General features: G+C 40.1%; 1 protein-coding gene across 5 annotated transcripts in view; it reads left to right on the top strand.

Moving 5' to 3' along the window:
• Window positions 1-23,174, top strand: part of LOC150075030 (uncharacterized) — a 322,726-nt gene that overhangs the window by 113,683 nt on the left and 185,869 nt on the right. For all 5 annotated transcript variants that reach the window (XM_090388634.1, XM_090388633.1, XM_090388630.1 and 2 more), the window contains one exon: window positions 12,974-13,052. In XM_090388634.1, coding sequence (XP_090244760.1) covers window positions 12,974-13,052 — 79 coding nt within the window. The remainder of the gene's footprint in view (window positions 1-12,973; window positions 13,053-23,174) is intronic.

Here is a 23,174-nt window from a genome sequence, read left to right as displayed (position 1 = left end):
TGAGCACCTGCAAGGCATGGGTTCTCACCGTACGGGAGATGGTTAGGAGGATAGATCTGTGAATTTGGACTGTGATACGTCTGTTTACTGCTGTTGTAGTTTTTTGAAACCATGAGACGGATGCATAGGTGATGATCAGAGTGAAGATAGTTTTGTAGAAGTTTCAGGACTCGCTTTTTCAAGCCCCATTCTTTATGCATGACCCTGGCACCCATGGCTGCGTAGCTTCTTATTTTTTCACGTAGATATTTCAGATGGTCCTGAAATGACAGGTTTTAGTCCAATCTCACGCCTAAGTATTTCAGTTGGTTAAAGAATTTGATTGTTTCCTGCCCAATTTTTATTTGCAGAGAGCCTAAGATCAAGGCATCCCTTTAGTAGGATGGAGTTTGTTTTTGTGGGGGATATTTTGAGTTGGTTTCGGTTTGCCCATTCTTGGAGAGTGGTCAGGGCCCGATTTCCAAGGACCTCTAACGCGGCTCTTGAATTTGCCTGTATTATCATCAGAATGAGATCGTCCTGAGATTGTACTTCATGGAGATCGATGTTAAGAAAGGTGTCCAAGACTATATTCCACAGTAGTGGGCCAAGGACTGAACCTTGAGGGCAGCCCCGATGGACAAGCCTGAAGAGTGTGCTGTAGGGGAGCAGTGACTTTGGTTCTGTTGGTTAGGTAACTTTTGATGGTGTTATAGGTATGCTTTTAGGTATGTAGGACATTGGTTTTCTGGCATGTTGGTTTCACGCAGCCTCACCAGGACACTTGGCTACCAAAGTGAGTCAAGCGCCCCAGCGAAGTCCACGCCTATCACTAGGAAGTACTTTGTATTACATCTGTTGACCTTGGTCAGGAGGTGAGTTAGGGCATCCACGGCAGAGGTGCTCCGCCTGAAGCCGAACTGGTTTGCTGAGACCAGCCCAGCCTCATCATAGTAATATTAGATCCGTGTGTACAGTATTCATTCAAATAGCTTACTGATAACTGTCAAAAGTTCAATGGGCCGGTAGGAGTCAGAAAGGTGTGGTGGATTTGTTAGGATGAATTTAAAGTTCGCCATCTTCCAGGAAGTCGGGAAGGTGCCTTCACTGAGACAGATGTTATATAAGTTTAATAGTAAGTTTGGGGCGTACTCTACTGTTTTTTTGATAATTTCGAGTTCCAGAAGGTCTGGTCCCGGGCATCTATTTCCCTTTATTAGGGCTGCTCCATTACTGATCTCTTCCATGGAGAAAGGGTGCTCTTTTGTTGCTGTTTGGTGAGTCTCGTTGGCTTGGAAAACTCTGCTCTGTTCTGTTGTCATTGTTTGTATCTCTGTATGAAAGGCAGTGTCAAGGATATTGTTGATGGTGTGTTCCCAAGTGATAGTCATGTATACTTGGGGCGTTTTAGTGGCTTCGACTGCTTTTTCTCTGGGGAGTTTGATGGTGACGAGATTGTATACAGGTCCCCAAGGGTCCTTGTTTCCAGTGGTGGAGACCAGGCGCTCTGAGGATTGGTTTTTGCTTTCTCTAATTTGTGCTGTATAAGCGTTTCTCACCTTTTTGTAGCTCTATCGTAGGGTTTCAATTTCCGCCGCCAGCCGGGAGCGCCTGGCTCGCTGGAAGGCCTTTCTTCTTTCCTGCACCTCCTTCACGAGTCGCTGGACGTTTTGATTCCACCAGGTCACTGCCCCCCAGTGTCGGATTTTTCTTCCTAATGGCTGTGTCGCTGGCTTTGATTTCTGTCCTTTTAATTTGGAGGATTCTTGGGTCCTCGATACATTTTAGTTCTCCCTGTTGTTTATGCTATTCTGTAGTGTGGTCTGGAAGAGTTCCCAGTCTGTCTTTGCTATGGCATATCTATGGGCGGGTTTGTCTGTTCACAGGTACTGTGGCCAGTGATTTGTTTAGACTGAACGTAATGGCGCGATGATCAGATGTCCAGGCCTCATGGACGGTCTAATTGGAAATGTTGTTGGCAGCATTCCTCGTTGTCACGGTAACGTCTATAGTTGCCTCCCATAATGTGTTGCAGAATGTAGACAGATTGTTGGATAAATTTAGTACAGTTCATGTTGAGGTTGCCAGGAATTCTTCCAACCTGGTCCTGTTTCTGGGGTATGGCCGTGCCACATTGGCGACTGGCAGTTAACATCTGCTCCCACGATGATTTTTGCCTTTGGGAGCATATCACTAACCAGTCTTAGTTACCTTACTGCAAAGTCAATATTCTCACCTGGACTTCAAGGTGGTGAGCTGGACACATGCAGCCCAAGATGTGCATAGCTGAGTGATTTTGGTCACCGTTATATCTGGGTTTCTTAACAAGGTCACTGCCCATGGGGTGTCATCCCCTGTTTGGAATACTTTGTATGTTATGGGATAGCCCTGACAGCCTTCATATGTACATATGGTTCTTGTAGTATTATTATGTCAATGTTTTCTTCTTCTGCCTTCTTGCGGATTTGGTCAGTGACGCCTTGGCTCTATGTGCATTTATCTGCATGAATTTAACCTCTGTGATGTTATATTTTTAGAACGTGTTCCCATAGTTGAGTCTTGATTGGAATAAACTCTTTGCTTTTAGGTATGTAGGTCATTAACCATCTCTGATTGAGTGTGTGCTATCTAACTTAACTCTTTCAGTTTGTGCAGGTTGGGTTGGTGTTTTTGTTTGGGCAGTCACGGAAGGCATCCTTTTGCCGAACAAAGCCCACACGTGGGAATTGTCTGGGTGCATGTGTGGGTTGTATGCCCAAATTTGCAGCACCTGTAACATTTGGGCACAGTCACATGCTCCCGAAAGTGGTGACTGCTCCTGTTAACATAGATTCCGTTCTGGATGCTTAAAGCCCTCCACGCCATGGGCACGAGCTCAACAACCCAGTTCGGGCGGCTTCCATCCCTTGACTTGGTTATATACTTGGGCGTCACTAGATCTTCCTTATTCCTGTCTGGGAATATGGCCTATAGATTTCTCTGGAATAGTTCCTCTGATAGTTGGTCTTGGGCCAGGTCGTATATTAAGATTGAAGGGCCTCGTTTTTTGGGCGCAGCAGCGGTTAGTCCTAGTTCAGGTATTTTTTGGATTTTCTTTTATTCTTTGTGCTTCCTCTCTTGTTTCCGTTTCTATCAGTAGTCCGACGTTCCTTGTTTTCCTTACGGCCTATATTCTTGTTGTCTTAAATTCTTCGTTTAGGTTAGTCATTATTTGGGATTTGAGTTGTTCACTGGACTGGTTGTGTTCGGTTTTGTTGGTCATAGGACCACTAAGTGTGGTTGTTTAGGTAAGGTCTTTCTTTCGGGTTCGGGTGCTTTGCCAGCCACTATCGGGTCACTTGCTGGTGTCCTCAGCGCTTGTGAATACGATGGAGTGCATGGATGTCTCCATCCATGTTTTGTGCTTCCAATATTGGCTCTGCCTTTTGTGGTTGGCAGAATGTGTTCATTAAGATGGCTTCGAGTTTATTCCATTGGTGTACGATTTCTGCTCATAGTGGGGATGTTATTCTGCTGCTGTTTTCCTTCATTAGATTTTCTAAGGCCATTTGCAGCAGTAATGTTTGCTCGGGAACAGTTCCCTTTGGTAGTGCCGGATCGAGTTTAGTATTGTCTGATGGCTTGAGTTGGTCATCTGTTCCTCCTGGGTATTCATGCTGATCCTTTATTTCGCTGACACTCCGGGTTTTATGGTCAGATTTTGGTACTGTACCATTTTTATTTTTTCTTTTGGCTATTGGTCTATGATCCTCAGCCTCTTTCTGTCTCTCTTCAGTTTGGCTGAGGGTGCCGATCTCAATGACTTCCTTGTCATTTTCGTGCATTTTATTTGTTTTTCCGGATAATCGGAATTGTCCAGTTTATCGAGGTGCTGAGTGTTTTCCTACACAGGTCTCTTCGGGAGTTGCTGAATGATGCCTCACATGAGTCTGTATGTTAATTTGAATAGGTACACTACTATCTGTGTGTTTTTCCTTCCCCCACCGAAACAAGTGGGGGGAAACAGCCGAGGGTAGAAATTCCCCTAGAACGATGGGGGAAACTTACCTTAATGGTTTCTGAGGACGTTAAAGATGATGGTCAGATCAAAAAGGTTGGGAAATAAGCGAGAGAGAAGTTCCACTTCACCATGAAAGTTTATGGCAGAAGGGGGGGGAGGAACAGTCACTGAACGCATAGTTTGCAATTAAAGGTTAACTCAGTCACAAGAAAGTTGGGGCTCAGTTCAGCCCAGAGTACACACTAGTGGGGGAGGGGGGTCATTCCCCAGTCAAGGGCCAGATCCTAGCGCGGCAGCTGTGTTATACTGGAGCAGTTTTCTATTTTCCCTCTGCGAGCCACATGGTGACCATACAGTCCTGCAAACAAAGGAAAACAGAGAATAATAGTAGTAGTAGTGGAAGTAGTAGTGGCATGTGATGCAAGAAAGCAAGTGTATGAGCTTATCATATGTTTCATCAGCCAAAGGGAAAAAAAAAAAAAAAAATCACACCATTCGCTCCAAATGTCTATCTAGTTCCTCCTTAAATTTATTCAACCTATCAATGTCCACAACGACAGATGGAAGTTTGTTCCACCAATTAACCACCCGCTGGCTAAAGGCAAATTTCCGCACATCTATTCTACATCTATCTTTTCTTAATTTGAATTTATGCCCCCTTACGTTCGTAATCTGAACAAGTGGAAGGATCCCATCAGAATTCAGCGTGCTCAACCCATTCAAAGCCTTATATACCTCAATCAGATCACCGTGCAGGTGCCTAGTCTCCAGCTGCTGCAATTTGCAGAACTTAAGCCTCTCTTGGTAAGAGGATCCCTTCATTCCCCTCATCAATCTTGTTGCCCTTCTCTGTACATGCTCAAGTAAATGTACATCCTTCCTAAAATGAGGCCTCCAGACCTGTACACAGTACTCAAGGCATGGCCTGACCATTGCCTTATACAGAGGGACAATCGCCTCCTTCTCCCTGCTAGCAAAATTCCTATATATCATTGACAAAACCCCATGATCTGCCCTGGCAGCCTGTCTGCATTGCTCAGAAAACTTCATATCTGACTGCACAATTACTCCCAGGTCTTTTTCATTTTCTACCACCTTAAGTGTAGTACCACACAGTTGGTACGTTTCTGTGGGGTTACTTCTACCCATATGCAGTACTTTGCATTTGTCAAGAATTTGTGCAGTACTTTGCATTTGTCAAGAATTTGTGCAGTACTAAAATTTGTGCAGTACTTTGCATTTGTCAAGAATATGTGCAGTACTTTACATTAAACTTCAGTTGCCACTTCTTAGCCCATCTGCCCAAATTATCTAGATCCTGTTGCAGTAGCACATTGCCATTACTGTCATTAACAACCCTGCCAACCTTTGTGTCATCTGCAAACTTTGACATTAAGCCTGATATACCTTCATCAATTCATTGATAAATATACAAAACAACATTGGACCCAACACCGAATCCTGTGGGACTCCACTAATAACATTAGTCCATGAAGAGCAACACCCATTGATTACCACCCTCTGTCTTCTCCCACTTAACCATCCTTTTATCCATTGTAGCAACTTACCCTTAATACCATTCTGCTCCAATTTGTACAATAGTCTTCCATGTACAACAGTGTCAAAAGCTTTCCTGAAATCCAAATATATGATATCAAAATTATTTTTTGCATCCAGTTCCTTTGTAACCACATCATAATATCCTATCAAATTTGTCAGACAAGACTTGCCCTTAACAAACCCATGCTGTGTGTGAATTATTGCTGCAGTCTTGTCTAGATGATCCTGCAATGCATCTTTAACCAGTGACTCTATTATTTTACCCGGAACAGAAGTTAAACTAACTGGTCTGTAATTACTCGTGTCACCCTTCGATCCCCCTTTGTGAATTGGGGATACATTTGCACATCTCCAGTCAGTGGGAACCTCCCCTGAGTCCAAGGATGCTCTCATAATTATGGCTAAGGGTTTGCCTGGTTGCTTTGCCGCCCCCTTTAATATAACTGGATAGATCCCATCCACCCCAGTTGCTTTTCTTATGTTTAACTTCGACAATTTCTCCTCCACATTGCTTTCAGTTATTACAAAATCATTAAGTACCCTGCTACAATTTGATAACCTTCTGCCATTTTCAAACCTTAATAATTCCTCATATGTGAATGTAGATGCAAAATACTCATTCAGTTTGTTTGCTGTCTGAGCAGGATCATCAACAGTCGAACCATCGATGTCAAGTGGACCAATCAGGTTCATCCCCTTCCTTTTAGAGTTTATATAAGTAAAGAAATCCTTGCTGTTTTTCTTAGCATCTTTTGCCAAGGATTTCTCGTAATCTGCCTTCGCCTGCCTAACCCCCTTTGTGACCTGATTACAGACTAGCTTATATCTGCCATAGGCTTCTGAGTCGCTTGATAATTTATATGCATCCCATGCATTTTTCTTCTCTGTTACGAGTCTCATTAGTTCATTAGATAACCATTTAGGCCTAAACCTTGAACAATATCTCTTAATAGGTATGAAACTTTTAGTAGCATCCACGATTAATTCCTTGAATGCTTCCCACTTAGAATTTACTGTTGGTAACATCATCAGCGATCCCACTGTACAGAATTTAAAAACTGTCTGAGACCACTGTACTCCCTTTTACGGAAGCAAAAACCCTTTCCTTTACCCCTGATGGTAATTAAATCTTTAAGTAAATCCCACATCAGTACACTGTGATCACTGCTACCTAGTGGTTCCTTTTCTGCAAATTCTTAATACACGAATGATCACTGCTGATAACCAGATCAAGAGTATTACTTTCTTTGGTTGCCTCTCGAACATGCTGCTGCAGAAAACTCATCCAATAAATCCACAAAAGTCTGACTAGTGTGTGAGTGACCAAATGACAAGTTCCAGTCAATATCTGGGAAGTTAAAATCCCCCATTATAAGACATGGGGTTTTGTCAATGATATATAGGAATTTTGCTATCAGGGAAAAGGAGGTGATTATTCCTCTGTATAAGGCAATGGTCAGGCCACGGCTTGAGTACTGCGTACAGGTCTGGAGGCCTCATTTTAGGAAGGATGTACATTTACTTGAGCGTGTACAGAGAAGGGCAACAAGATTGGTGAGGGGAATGAAGGGATCCTCTTACCAAGAGAGGCTTAAGTTCTGCAAATTGCAGTAGCTGGAGACTAGGCACCTGCGCGGTGATCTGATTGAGGTATATAAGGCCTTGAATGGGTTGAGCACGCTGAATTCTGATGGGATCCTTCCACTTGTTCAGATTACGAATCTAAGGGGGCATAAATTCAAATTAAGAAAAGACAGATGTAGAATAGATGTGCGGAAATTTGCCTTTAGCCAGCGGGTGGTTAATTGCTGGAACAAACTTCCATCTGTCTTTGTGGAAGTTGATAGGTTGAATAAATTTAAGGAGGAACTGGACAGGCATTTGGAGGGAATGGTGTGATTTTTTTTTTTTCTTTTGGCTGATGCTGCATAAGCTCATACATTTGCTTTCTTGCATCACATGCCACTACTACTACTACTACATTCCGATTTACTAGCCCACTCTATTTCTCTGTACAATTGTTCATTGTACTCATTCAAGTCATTTGGCCTATAACACACTCCTAGTCTTATTTTTGCTTTCGCAGTGCTTATGTACACCAAACTGACTCAATAGTGCACTGTTCATCTATATCAACTGGATGCACTTCTTTTGATTTTATGTTTTTCTTAATTAACAGCATAACACCTCCTCCCTTTCTATCCTGTCTATCCTTTCTGTACACATTGTACTCCCCAAATTCCAGTTCTGCATTCCTTATATCTGTGTGACACCACGTCTCTGCTATCCCAACAATATCTGCCTTTGATGTCTTGACCAACACTTCAAATTCATCAAATTTATTTATGCTAGTATCTGGCGTAAATCTCAATAGAATAGCAAAAGTTTCTCACCAAGGCACTCCAGTAAGGTTAGTCTTGTGAAAATAATTGTAGCACTTACTCTGCTGATTAAACACATTTTTTAAACTAATTTCTGCAGAGCGTCGAACAACACGTCTGCACTAAACGGCAGCCATATTGGCATCCTCACGTGAAGTAGTGAGCAGACATGTTGGCGTTGAGTAATTAACGCTTTGAAACTCACGAATAGATCCATAAACCAAGAGATAAACCTCGCCACATTGTTCTTTGTCCTTAAAAACCTTGTTATGCGCACAAAATCCAACCAGTAGCACAAGTTAAAATCTCTAATTTATATTGAAATTAACGGAGTGGTAATTAGCACATGCACACTGAACGGCAGCCATATTGGCAATCATTGGTGTTAGCAGTAGTGGCAAATAATGCAAGAAAGCAAGGTTATATAGCATCAGCCAAAAAAAAAAAAAAAAAAAAAAAGCCCACTACACACATCACCCATCCATACCCGCCAAGAATTTAGTTGAGGCATATGATGCAAGAAAGCAAGCTTATAGAGCATCAGCCCAAAAAAAAAACAAAAAAACTTCCCATTTCACCCATCTGGTCACTCTAAATGTTTTTCTAGTTCAGCCTTTATAAGCTATCAACTTCCACAACAACAGATGGAAGTCTGTTCCAGCAATCAACTACCCGCTGGCTAAAGGCAAACTTCCGCATATCTATTCTACAACTGTGTTTCCTCAATTTGAACCGATGCCCCCTCAGGTTCTTAATCTGAGCAACTGGAAGTATCCCATCAGCATTCAGCCTGCTCAAACCATTCAAGGCCTTATACACCTCAATCAGATCACCTCACAAGTGCCTAGTCTCCAGATGCTGGAACTTACAGAATTTAAGTCTCTCCTGGTAAGAGAACCCCTTTGTTCCTCTCACCAGTCTTGTTCCCCTTCTCTGTACTCATTCTAGCAACTCTACATACTTCCTAAAATGAGGGCTCCAGACCTGTACACAGTACTCAAGGTGTGGCCTATCATTGCCTTATACAAAGGTATAATCACCTTCTTGTCTTTACTTGCAAATTCCTATATATCATTGACAAAACTCCATGACCTGCTCTGGCAGCCCATCTGCACCGCTTAGAGAACTTCATATCCGACTGCATAATTAGCCCCAGGTCTTTTTCATTCACCACCCCTCTGAGTGTATACCACACAGTTGGTACTTTTCTCTTGGGTTACTGCTACCCATATGCAGTACTTTGCATTTGTCAATATTAAACTTCAATTTCCACTTCTCAGGCCATCTACTTAACTTTTCTAGATCCTGTTGCAGTAGCATACTGTCTTTACTATCATTAACAACCCTGCCAACTTTTGTATGAACTGCAAACTTGGACATTAAACCTGATATTCTTTCATCGATATCATTAATAAATACACATTAATAGGGGACTCCATTAATAACATTAGTCCACATAGAGCAGTGTCCATTTATTACCACTCTCTGCCATCTCCCACACAACCATCTCTTTATCCATTGCAGCAATTTGCCCTTAATGCCATACTGCTCCAATTTGTATATATTCTTCGATGTGCAACAGTATCAAAAGTTTCCTAAGATCCAAGTGTATGAAATCAAAATTATTTTTTGCATCCAGTTCCTTTGTGACCACATCGTAGTATCCAATCAGATTGGTCAGACAATTATCAGTTCGTCAGACAATTATCAGTTCTTCAGACATTGGTCAGACATTTTTCTTGTTCTTCCATGTTTCTGTGTTTGGACGAAATGTATGGAATGGTGTGTGAAACCCCAGAGCAATTATTTTGAAGAGGGTAACATGTAAAGTACAAAATATTTCTTTATATTTATTTTATCACCACAGTCATAGCCACACCTCGTATCATGGGAAAGGCTTCTTAAAAGTAGCTTCTCAAAGTGTCATGTTTTCCACTGCAAATCGTATTGTATTGATAATAGTCAATTATTATCAGTACACAGCGCTTTTTTTAAAGGTGGCGTATGCCGCAATGGTACGGCGTATGCCACCTTTATTAACAGCGAAATGTGACATATGGATGCAGTGCACTTCGAAATTTTCAATATTCCGTAAATTTTTTTCACGTTTACCTACTATTCAAATAAGCTTAAAATTATTTAACTAAATTTGCATTTTTTACTGCCTATTGTTAAGATATTTTCTATATAAAACTGTATAACCATTTTTATAATTTTAAATTACTCAGTCAGACCTCTGTTTAACGAAGTCCTTTTATAGCGAATTATTTTGAATTCCCCGTGGAAGTTACATTTAAAATAGTTTCCGTTGAGTGGAGAAAATTTATATATAATGAATGGATTAGGAGGGAATTAACTCGGTATGCACTGTTCGCATTTCTGGCCTTCAGACAATTTAGGCAAATAGTGTGCTGTGCGAATTAAGAGAACTAAAGGGATTACCATTCTACAACTTAGTGGTACCTGGTAAAACCTATCCGACCACCTGTCCCACATACGGAGAAGTTGCGCTAGTTAAGAGCGAGCAGATCAAGGTGTATTCCCAATGGGTTCTGGCCCACCTTCTACTGCAGTGTTGTCCAACCTTTTTCCATACAGGGGCCGTATTCAAAAAAAATTCAAAATTCTTTAGTGTGTTACATTTTCCATATCTTGTTGCATGTAAAAGTAAAATTGAAAATATTCGAAAATTTTATTAAGTACAATACACAATTACATTTACTGAACAAAACATTTAATGAGAAAATGTTTTTGATAATTAACAAATTTTAAAATGCTGTTTTAGTTCACTTTCCTCTTGGGCCGTAGTTTGGACACCTATGTGAATCAGCTGTAAGCGCCCCGTTCAAGAATTAGAAAAGTGATTTTCTTTTATCCCGACAAATAATCATCTGTTGTTTCGCGGAAGTGCATTATCCACATTTTCCTTAAATTTTCCCTATCACTGTTTACATGGTCACAGAACCTGAATATCCGAATGACACTGACATTTTGGATTGTTTAAAGAAAAAGAAAAAAAAAAATTCAAATTTAAGAACTAGTGACAATACCGATGACGGGAGAAGCAAAACGAGGACAACAAAGGTATTAATCCTTCTATAAATGAATTGTTGGCACCTGGTGAAAATGAAGTTAGAAAATGGTCAATTAGGTTACAGCCAAATGAAAGAGATGAAATTCGTCTCTTTCATTTTCCGGGCCCAAAAAAGGGTAGCATAGCTACCCTTTTTTGGGCCCGGAGGCAAAGAACATGTTCGGGCCCCTACTTAATTAATGAAAACTGCAAAAACAGGAGACAGCCAAAGACGCTGGGCCCGGAGGCAATTGACTTTCCTGCCTACATGGTAGCTACGCCTCTGGTGGATACCTAATTGATAAAAAGGTTTCGGAATAATTGACGTATTTGATGAAAGCTCTGAGTACGATAGCAATTTCATCGAGTGAATGCGAATGAGGATTTTCACAAATGAATCTGATCGCCAACCCAACTAGTGCTTTGTTGATGACAAAAACAGTTTCTTCACTGTTTCTTAAAACTGTAGGCACACCACTGACCCGCTTCGATCCACAAAATATGTGAATTTGTGCCTGCTTCGGAAATGTCATTCAACAACTGACACACAAAGAGGAAGAAAAGAAGTCAGCATAGGAAGTTGGATGAGAACTTAATAAAAATTTGGAATATTCTACAAAAACTTTATTATGAAATTATTTTTAATTATGTTATTATTTTTTACTTATTTTACTCACATTTAGTTATTTTTTGATATAAGTACTTGAATAATAAATTTATGCTTAATAAACTGTGTTAATATACTTAATTTGTTGTTCTTATTCTAAAAACATTACTGCTAAAGTAACAATATCAGGGAAAAAAAATTTAAGAGTACTTTTCATATCCTTTTAATTTTCAATTTTTCCTGATAGCAAAGAATGAGTACCGGCACCTATTTTTTTTTACAAAAAGATCACTGTTAATACATTTGCCACTGTGTTTTTTTTTTTTTTTTTTTTTTTTTTTTTAACTTAAGGATCAGACATGTGATGCTCAGAAAAATTCTCTGGAGAGAGAGAGAGAGAGAGAGAGAAAGAAAGAAATACACTAACTTCCATGGTGCCATTCTTGACTGCTTCATCAGAATATTAAATTATCTTTTTATAGCAGATAATGATCTGTATTGTTGACTATCACTAATGCTATTACAGTATCAGCTCTGAAAAATGTGGCAGGGGTTTAGTTCTGATGTTGGATGTGAGGTTCTTCTGCATATTTTAATGCTGTTAATCATAGTTTTTATCAGATTTTATTCTACACAAGTTGTACTGAATTTTAAAATTTTATTTTTTGGTATTTTGTTTGTATTTGTATAAAGCTGCCATTATTGAGTTCTTTAATTTACTGTAGTTATCAATAAGCATTATTTTTTTTACAATGACTAGGCAGGAAGGCCCGATTTCATCCCTTGTTTGCTTTTTTTATGGAAATGTATTAAATAAAATGTTCAGTGGAAAATATCAACAGTAAAGCAAAAATGTGTTGAGATCACAAGAGCATTTGTTCAAATTTGGGGTTCAATAAATATATTTATTGCATTTCAGTAATATGATCTTTCATGGCCAAAAATGAGAGAGAGAGAGAGAGAGAGAGAGAGAGAGAGAGAGAGAGAGAGAGAGAGAGAGAGAGAGAGAGAGAGAGAGAGAGAGAGAGAGAGAGAGAGAGAGAGAGAGAGAGAGAGAGAGATTTGTGTTTTAGATACATTAACAAGGTGATATTTAAAATCTGCACTAATTGTTGATTACCTTGTAATCAACAATTATGAAAAAATGAAAAGTTAATAATAGTGATTTCTTTTTTGCTGACCAGTATAAAGGATTTTTATTGTGCTCATTTTGAAATTTCTTTTTCTCTCCCATTTCTATTTTCATTTTCCACTGATTAATTTTATTTAGCATCCAAACGGTGCTTAATCTGTAATATTTCAGTCTTGCATTCTATCTGCCTTTGGGATTGTGAAAAATGTTTTATTCTTAAAATTTTTTTGTACATTTATAGGGAAGAAGTGAAAGAAATTCTTCGCAAGAAAAAAGAAGGCTCAAGCACCTTAGCTGCATGGGAAGAGAAAATGAATGAGGTGATGTTGTTTAGAGACCTACTTTCTAAATTTTAAAAATATTTACAGTACAATTCTTCGGTATTAGTTGCCAGATGAAATAATTTTCTTTGCTGGTTACATTAATTCCCAGTTCATTCTTTCATTGCTACTGTTACCTTTGACAATAGTTAATCTTTAAGTAAATCTTACAGCAGTTCATTATGATCTCTTCCACCTAGTGGGTATTTTATCTTCAGATTCTTAATGCACAAAAGGTACTGCTGATAATCAGATCAGGATTTTTGCTTTCTTTTTGTTTGTCTGCCTAATATGGAAGTGTAGAAAACAGTCATCCAATAAATCCACAAAATTCTTGCTACTGTATGAGTGACCAACCTACAAGGATCAGTCAATATTTGGAAAGTTAAAGTCTCCATTATATGCATACTGAGTTACTTGCCCACTATATGTCTATACAGTTGTTTGTTATATTCATCAAAGTTATTAGGCCTATAGCACATCTACCCTCATTTTTGTTTTCCCAATGGTTATGTCATATCAAACTGATTCAACATTGCTCTGGCCATCCATGTCCACTGGATGAAGTGCTTTACATTTTATGTGCATCTTTAACTAAGATGATAACCCCTGCTCTCCTCCTGTTCTGTCTGTCCTTTCCGTAGACAAGAAGAAAGAACCATGCCACTTGGTGGACCCAGCAACTAACTCAACTGAGAAATACCGCAAGAATGGCCCGAAGGGACTACCAAAAGAAGAAACAGACTGCTGGAGGAGACAATCCTGCAAGACATTTATAAAAATCACAGAAAAACCACAACACACTATACAAAGAGAAAAAGGGCAGCCTGGGATAAGTTTGTTAAGAACTACCAAGATTCTGACCCTTGGAGCATTTCCTATCGAATCATTGCTGGAAAAATACACCCTGGAGAGATATGCTCCTCTATATGCACTTCTGGATGTGAAGAGACCCTCTCCTGGGTGGAATCAATTAATGCCATCCTAGATGAAACCATATGTGAACACGAAATTCAATCAGAGTCCCTTCAACAAACTGAGATCAGAAGAAACAATCTGATATATATAGGCCATACAGAGGAGGAGGAACCAGTCAGTCCCCAAGAAGTTGAAGAAGCGATGAAATCAATGAAGAAGGGAAAATGCCCCTGCCATGACCTGGTGGAGGTGTTGAAGAGGGTCTGGTCCGTGAGGCCCAACTCATCCAAAACCTTCTAAATACTTGTCTACAAGATGGATGCTTTCCAAGTGTTCAACTTGGAAAAATGTGAACCTTAAAATCTTGTTAAAGAATTCAGATAAGCCAGAACAATCACCTGCCTCATACGGACCCATAGGCCTGCTGCCCATAATAGGGAAAATACTCAAGAAAATAATTGCCACGAGATTCCAAACAGCGTACACAGGTAAGGGACTAGGATACACCAATCAGGTTTGGTTTTGGTTTTACAAATGGAAGATCCACCATAGATGCCATTAGGATGGTAGTGGACACGGCCTCAACTGCCATTAACAAATATGTCCTTGGCCTCTTCGCGGACTTCAAAGGGGCCTTTGACACCCTCTAGTGGCAAAGAGTCCTGGAGAGGTCCAGGGAGGCTGGGTTCTCGGCCCAGATTCATGGATTAATTACTAACTTCTTCAAGGAAAGGTCCCTTGCTGTAACCTCGGGAACTTGCATTGCGCAGTCACCAGAGGCTACCCTCAGGGATTCGTTCTAGGCCCTCTCTGCTGGAATGTGGTTTTTGACGTGTGGCTGAAGGAGGAGCAGAAAAATGACATCAAAGTGGCCTACGCGGATGATCTGGCTGTCCTGCTTCTTGGCAGCTTAAGGAGGGCTTTGGAAGGCCTTGCAGAAGATATCCTGGACCATCTTTCCAGCTGGTGCTCTGTTCACAAGCTTAACATCGCTATTCTAAAAACTAAGTAAGTGTTAGATTGGACTAGGATACACCAATCAGTTTGGTTTTACAAATTTTAAAATAATTAAATGCACTTCGCATAATACTTTTTAAGAGTTTAATATCTATATAATATCGGTGTTTAGATACACCATAGACACTCTTAAAAAACTACAAAGTAGTTGTTGTGGGCATCATTTGCTCTTTCTCATATTGTGCTCTGCCTTCACAACGAGTTGCCATGATACTGCACTACCTCAAATAAGTAACGCTTCACTAATAGAGAAGACTATTGTTACTTATTCTCAGTGAGTACCACCACCCAGACATGTTTCAAGGCTATTGGCCTATCATCAGTGGGTGGGCAGGTACCCTAGTATTGCAGACATGACGACCCAGTTGTGAAGTTAATCGCACAATATGAGAGATGCCAAAAGGTGTATAAGATAATATTTAAAATAATTAAATGCACTTGGCATAATACTTTAAGAGTTTAATATCTATATAATATCGGTGTTTAGATACACCATAGACACTCTTAAAAAAAAACTACAAAGTAGTTGTTGTGGGCATCATTTGCTCTTTCTTATATAGTGCTCTGCCTTCACGATGAGTTGCCATGATACTGCACTACCTCAAATAAGTAACAATAGTCTTCTCTATTAGTGAAGCGTTACTTATTTGAGGTAGTGCAGTATCATGGCAACTTGTGAAGGCAGAGCACAATATGAGAAAGAGCAAATGATGCCCACAACAACTACTTTGTAGTTTTTTAAGAGTGTCTATGGTGTATCTAAACACCTATATTATATAGATATTAAACTCTTAAAGTATTATGCCAAGTGCATTTAATTATTTTAAATATTATCTTATACACCTTTTGGCATCTCTCATATTGTGCGATTAACTTCACAACTGGGTCGTCATGTCTGCAATACTAGGGTACCTGCCCACCCACTGATGATAGGCCAATAGCCTTGAAACATGTCTGGGTGATGGTACTCACTGAGAATAAGTAACAATAGTCTTCTCTATTAGTGAAGCGTTACTTATTTGAGGTAGTGCAGTATCATGGCAACTCGTCGTGAAGGCAGAGCACAATATGAGAAAGAGCAAATGATTGCCCACAACAACTACTTTGTAGTTTTTTAAGAGTGTCTATGGTGTATCTAAACACCAATATTATATAGGTTTTACAAATGGAAGATTCACCATAGATGCCATTAGGATGGTAGTGGACACGGCCTCAACTGCCATTAACAAATATGTCCTTGGCCTCTTCGCGGACTTCAGAGGGGCCTTTGACACCCTCTGGTGGCAAAGAGTCCTGGAGAGGTCCAGGGAGGCTGGGTTCTCGGCCCAGATTCATGGATTAATTACTAACTTCTTCAAGGAAAGGTCCCTTGCTGTAACCTCGGGAACTTGCATTGCGCAGTCACCAGAGGCTACCCTCAGGGATTCGTTCTAGGCCCTCTCTGCTGGAATGTGGTTTTTGACGGGTGGCTGAAGGAGGAGCAGAAAAATGACATCAAAGTGGCCTACGCAGACGATCTGGCTGTCCTGTTTCTTGGCAGCTTAAGGAGAGCTTTGGAAGGCCTTGCAGAAGATAACCTTGACCATCTTTCCAGCTGGTGCTCTGTTCACAAGCTTAACATTGCTATTCCAAAAACAAAGTAAGTGTTAGAGGAACCCTAAACAGACCACCAACAATCAAAATCAATGATCAGGCCATTAAGATGGAAACCACATATAAATATCTCGGCATTTTGCTGGACAGCAAGGTCAGCTTAATCCCGCACGCCAAGTATATAGTAAAAAAAGATTAAGCAGGTTACAGGAAATCTGATCAGGATAACTAGAGCAAGCTGGGGAATCAAGTTTTCAACCCTCAGACTTATGAATACATCTTCATCCCCCATTGCTTGTTGCTGCAGTTGCCCGGGGCCACAGAATCACCAACAGCCTTGTGAAGAAATACCTACTGTAGGCCCAAAGATTTTTCTTGCTTGCAATCTTGAGAGCCTGCAGAACAGTGTCCACAGTTGCATTCCAGGTCCTATGCGGCAAGCTACTGATCCAGCATGAAGTAGCCTTCCACCATCTTCAATACGACAGAAGGAAGAGCCTCCCTTCAAGAAATGGAGACTACGCAATAAACCTGAACATGTCAACTAAAGAAGACAACAAGAGAATAATCGAAGAAATGACGAATGAATGGAAAAGGGAGTGGACTGTCTTGGCGCTTAGAAGAACCACATATCAGTTCCTACCAAAAGCTAAAATATTCGACAAACAATACAGTACATGGTTCAGGATTGGACTTCACCTATCTTTTTTGCTAACTAGATATGGCAGTATAAACTCCAAGTTATACTCTCTTAGATTAACAGACTCACCTCTCTGCCCCTGCAGATCACCGGAGACAGTCACTCACCTAATGTTCCAATGCCACATTTATCAGGACCTAAGAGCTCATTACAAATAATCACTGAAGTATATGATCAAGAAAATGTCAAAAATCTCATCTCAACTCCTCAAAGGTTCACCTCATTCGCTGACTTTGCGGACAGCCTCTTCAAACACAGGAGAAGAATCCTTACTATTCTAAACAGAACCCGGACACAGATGGACACCGAATTGGATGCTCACTAACAATGACAAAGACTACAGCATGACATCAAGCTGAAGAATCCTGATCGGAACCAAAGGATTCCACAGTCCTAACTCTACTTTTCTCAAGGGATGCCTCTCTCTTCCATCCCCTATTGCTTAAAACATTACTCCTCCCTTCTCCCAGTGACATACAATCTTCCTTTCAATTTTTTTTTTTTTTTGGGACTCACAGGGAGGCTTCTCTCTGGAGGAACTTCTTCCTGGGCATACCTTCAGTGCAATGTGAACCTGGTGCACCTCCATATAGCAAAAGATGAGAAGCAGGGGTTAGTGAACAAACTCATTCTATGCCCCATGCCTGTGAAGATGCCAGGAGCTGGCAAACACTCAACAGAACAAACACACACCCTACACATCCATACTTAGCACACTGCCGGCATTGGCATGTCTTATACAGATGCTTCATGGCGGTCTCCAGGGGAAACCCCCGCCTCCGTAGGTGGGAAGGAGCAGCAGTGCGTAGCACACACTTCTTGATTAGACCGGGGTTCGAGCCCGTCACCACCAAATACGGAGGATGCGGAAAGGTCAGGGAATGACCACCGCATATTCCCCGAGCAATATGGCCTTAGTTGCTCCTAAACCAAAAAACAACAAACAACAACAACCAGGGGAAACCCTGGAGACCGCCATGAAACATAAACACATTTTGACATTTTATCCTTTCTGTGCACTTTTGTGCTCACCATATTAAAATTTTCCATCCCTATGTCTGAGTGGTACTATGCACAATCTCTCCAAGACTGCAATGATTGATAAGATTCATATTTTGTACTCCGTCCTATTGTGTCTGAACAAATTTCTGGATGCTTTCAAATTTAATTCTGACATTATTGCTGCTCTTTCTCAACATTTTGTCCTCTCCGTACTGAAGTGGAATCATCCAAGTAATATTGTGTAGCTGACTGTTGTTATGTCCAGGGTTTTATCTTTAAATTTGTTTTTTTTGGCCATCCCCTGACTTGAAAATGTGTGAGTTTACCATGAACATTGGGTGAGTGAAATGGTGTTATTAGCTTTAGCAATAGTTGAGGCATATGATGCAAGAAAGCAAGCTTATACATCATCAGCCAAAAAAAATTCCTTCCCATTTCACCCATCAGGTCACTCCAAATGTTTGTCTAGTTCAGCCTTAAATTTATTTAAACTATCAATTTCCACAACAACAGATGGAAGTCTGTTCCAGCAATCAACTACCCACAGGCTAAAGGCCTGTGCATAGTTGATTGCATCCATCCGCACATCTATTCTACAACTGCCTTTCCTCAATTTGAATCTATGTTCCCCTCAGGTTCTTAATCTGAGCAAGCGGAAGTATTCCGTCAGCATTGAGCCTACTCAAACCATTCAAGGCCTTATCCACCTCGATCAGATCACCTCGCAGGTGCCTAGTCTCCAGATGCTGCAACTTGCAGAACTTAAGCCTTTCTTCATAAGCGCACCCCTTTGTTATTCTCACCAATCTTGTTGCCCTTCTCTGTACTCATTCTAGCAACTCTACATCCTTCCTAAAATGAGGCCTCCAGACCTGTATACAGTACTCAAGGTGTGGCCTGACCATTGCCTTATACAAGGGAATAATCACCTCCTTATCCCTGCTAGAAAAATTCTTGTATATCATTGACAAGACACACAGCTAATCTTGCAGACCATCTGCACTGCTCAGAAAACTTCATATCTGTCTGCATAATTACTCCGGGGTCCTTTTCACTCTCTACCACTGTCAGTGTGGTACCACAGAATTGATATGTTACTCTGGGATTACTGCTTCCCATATGTAGCACTTTACATTTGTCAATATTAAACTTCAGTTGCTACTTCTCAGCCCACCTGCTCAACTTTTCTAGATCCTGTTGCAGCAGTGTACTGTCATTAGTGTCATTGACAACCCTGCCGAACTTCATATCATCTGCAAACTTGGATATTAAGCCTGATATACCATCATCAGTATCATTAATGAATACAGAAAACAACAATGGACCCAATACTGAACTCTGGGGGACTCCACTAATAACATTAGTGGAGTCACCCAGATGTCCATTGATTACCACTCTCTGTCTTCTCCCACTCAACCATCCCTTTATCCATAGCAGCAATTTGCCTCTAGTGCCACACTGCTCCAATTTGTGCAGTAGTCTTCCATGTGCAACAGTATCAAAAGCCTTTCTAAGATCCAAATATATGATAGCAAAATTATTCTTTGCATCCAGTTCCTTTGTGACCACGTCGTAGTATCCAATCAAATTGGTCAGACAAGACTTCACTTTAACAAACCCATGCTGTGTCCTAGCTATAAATGAAATCATGTCTAGATGATCCTTCAATGCTTCTTTAATCAGTGCCTCCATTAATTTCCCTGTAATTACCTGATCCTACTTTGTGGGTTGGAGGTCACATTTGCACATCTCCAGTCTATGGGTACCTCCCCTGAGTCCAAAGAAGCTCTCATAATTATGGCTAAGGGTTTGCTTACTTCCTTTGCTACCTCCTTTAATATAACTGGATAAATTACGTCCACCCTATGTGCCTTTATTATGTTTATCTTCAACAATTTCTCCTGCACTTTACTCAGTTATTACAAGATTATTTAGCTTACTGCTGACCTTTGTATCATCTGCAAACTTGGACATTAAGCCTGATATACCATCATTAATAAATACAGAAAACAACAATGGACCAAACACTGAACCCTGGGGACTCCACTAATAACATTAGTCCATAAAGAGCAGTGTCCATTGGTTACTCTGGGGTTAATGCTTCCCATATGCAGTACTTTATATTTGCCAATGTTAAACTTCAGTTTCCACCTTGCAGCCCATCTGCTCAACTTTTTTAAATCCTCTTGCAGCAGTGTACTGTCATTAGTGTCATTAACAACGCTGCCGATATTCGTATCATCTGCAAATTTGGACATTAAGCCTGATATACCATCATCAATATCATTAATAAATACAGAAAACAACAATGGACCCAACACTGAACCCTGGGCGACTTCACTAATAACATTAGGCCATGAAGAGCAGTGTCCATTGATTAACACTCACTGTCTTTTCTCACTTAGCCATCCCTTTATCCATAGCAGCACCTTTGCCTCCAATGCCACATTGCTCCAATTTGTGCAGCAGTCTTCCATGTGCAACAGTATCAAAGGCTTTTCTAAGATCGAAATATATGATATCAGAGTTATTCTTTGCATCCATTTCCTTTGTGACTACATCATAGTATCCAATCAAATTAGTCAGACAAGACTTCCCCTTAACAAACCCATGCTGTGTTCAAGCTATAACTGAAGTCTTGTCTAGATGATCCTGCAGTGCTTCTTTAATCAGTGCCTCAATTAATTTCTCTGGAACAAAAGTTAAACTAACAGGTTTGTAATTACTTGTGTCGCCATTTGATCCTTGTTTGTGAATTGAGGTCACATTTGCAAATCTCCAGTCCATGGGTACCTCCCCTTAGTTCAAGGAAGCTCTCATAATTATGGCTAAGGGTTTGCTTACTTCCTTTGCTGCCTCCTTTAATATAACTGAATAGATCCCATTCGCCCCAGGTGCCTTTCTTATTATGTTTATCTTCAACAATTTTTCCTCCATTTTGCTCTCAATTTTTACAAAATCATCTAGCTCACTGCCAGAGTTTAATTCACTTCCTTGAACCCTGTGTGAATGTAGATGCAAAATTCTCATTTAGTTTGTTAGCTAACTGAGCAGGATCATCAATAGTTGAACCCTCGATATCAAGTGGACCAATCTGATTCATCCCCTTCCTTCTAGAGTTTACATAAGTAAAGAACTCTTTGCTGTTTTTCTTTGCATCCTTTGCCAAAGATTTCTCGTAATCTGTCTTTGCCTGCCTTACCTCCTTTGTGACTTGGTTACAGACCAGCTTATATCTGTAATAGGCTTCCATGTCATCTGTTAATTTATATGTATCCCATGCATTTTATTCTCTGCCACCTCATTAGTTCATCTGACAGTCATTTAGGCCTAAACCTAAACTTCGAGGGTGCCTTTGATTTGCTTTGGTTGGAGAGTGCCCTTGAACATCTCAGAACTCTGAACCGCCCTGCTAACCTATACAGGCTTAGTAGGAATTATTTTTCAGATAGATCTATGAAAGTTACATAATTTTCACAGTTTCTTGGAAAGTCTTATGTGGATGTCCACAAGGGTCTATTCTTGGACCCTTTTTTGGCATCTTGTTTTCAACCAGTGGTTGCTAAAGGTTTTCCCAAGTTATTGATCACTTGCATATGTGGATGATTTAATTGTTTTTTTATGGAAATTCTCGCCATTCATTAGAAGAAAATTCACATTCTTTCTTCAACAACTTTCTGATTTGTCAGTGCTTAAAAAACTTGCTATTTCTCACAGTAAAACTTGTATGATGGTCTTCAAAGGCACCCTTTCGCCAACTCATCATCGTCTCATAAAAATTAATGGTGAATCTCTCCCTTTTATAACTACCACAAAATTCCTTGGATTACTGATTGATAATTTCCTTACCTTTCTTTCTTCCTCGTCTGAATATCTGTCTGACAAAGTGAGAAAATTTGTCTTTCAAATTGTTACTGTTAGGACTGGGGTCTGAACCATAAAGTTTGGCATAGACTATACAAAGCTGTTGTTTTACCAAATACCACTTGTGCAGCTGCAGCCTGGTTTAGAAGCACTAAATTGCTTACAATTCAGTCCAAGCTTGGTTAGATCCATTGCAGTTAGGGCATGTTACTAGTTAGAGAATGTTACCTAGTACTAGCTCGGACATGTAGAACCATCTACCTCTGCCCTACAAGTTCTGTCTACAAGTTGCTGCAAGTGCTACAAGTGCTTCACTACCTTTAGACTTATACAGTCTGTCCTCTTATAACATGGAAGTTGTGTTCCTAGAAGCCCTTTGCAATATAAATAACAGGCCTTAAGGGAAAAATAGGATTAGGTGCCAACCATCCAAGACTGAACACATATTTATTACCAAACACAATTGATAATTGTAATAAAATGTTGCTATGCTTTTGCTTTTATCGTATGTAAACCTTTTCCTGATCTCTTTTTTTGTTTGATCTTCTATCCAAACAGATAACAGATGTCCCATATGTTCTAGTTCTTTGTCTTGATCTAATGGATTTTGTTAACACTTTGACTTGTTCTTGCTATAAAAGTTGCTTTTATTTCCTCTGCCTTCTTTCTAATTGTTTTCAGCGTTGCCTCATTTAGGCCTGTAGAATACACAATATCACGTTCTTTCATACCGCTCAAAGCATTTCACAATTTAGTATTTTTTTAAAATATTTCCCTTTTCTCTCTGAACCTGCAGCAACTTTACCAACACGCCTCCTTTTCACACTTTTTTCAAGCATTTTATTCATTTTTAGGGAAAAAAGCATAATTATGGTATAAAAAAAAAACAAAATAAAGCACGCTTTATGTATGAACAAAGCAGTGCGTGTGTAGCAACTGAGTAAACAACACGGTGTTGCTTTCAGCTGGCATGATTCTGCCGCATTCGACTGCATTGTAAATGCAAAGCCGAATTGTGTATAAGCAAA

The sequence above is a fragment of the Mastigoproctus giganteus genome, chromosome 14 (assembly GCF_048544385.1).
Source record: "Mastigoproctus giganteus isolate SK-2022 chromosome 14, ASM4854438v1, whole genome shotgun sequence".
In the NCBI taxonomy this organism is placed as follows: Eukaryota; Metazoa; Arthropoda; class Arachnida; order Uropygi; family Thelyphonidae; genus Mastigoproctus; species Mastigoproctus giganteus.
This window is presented reverse-complemented; position numbering and strand designations above follow the sequence as displayed.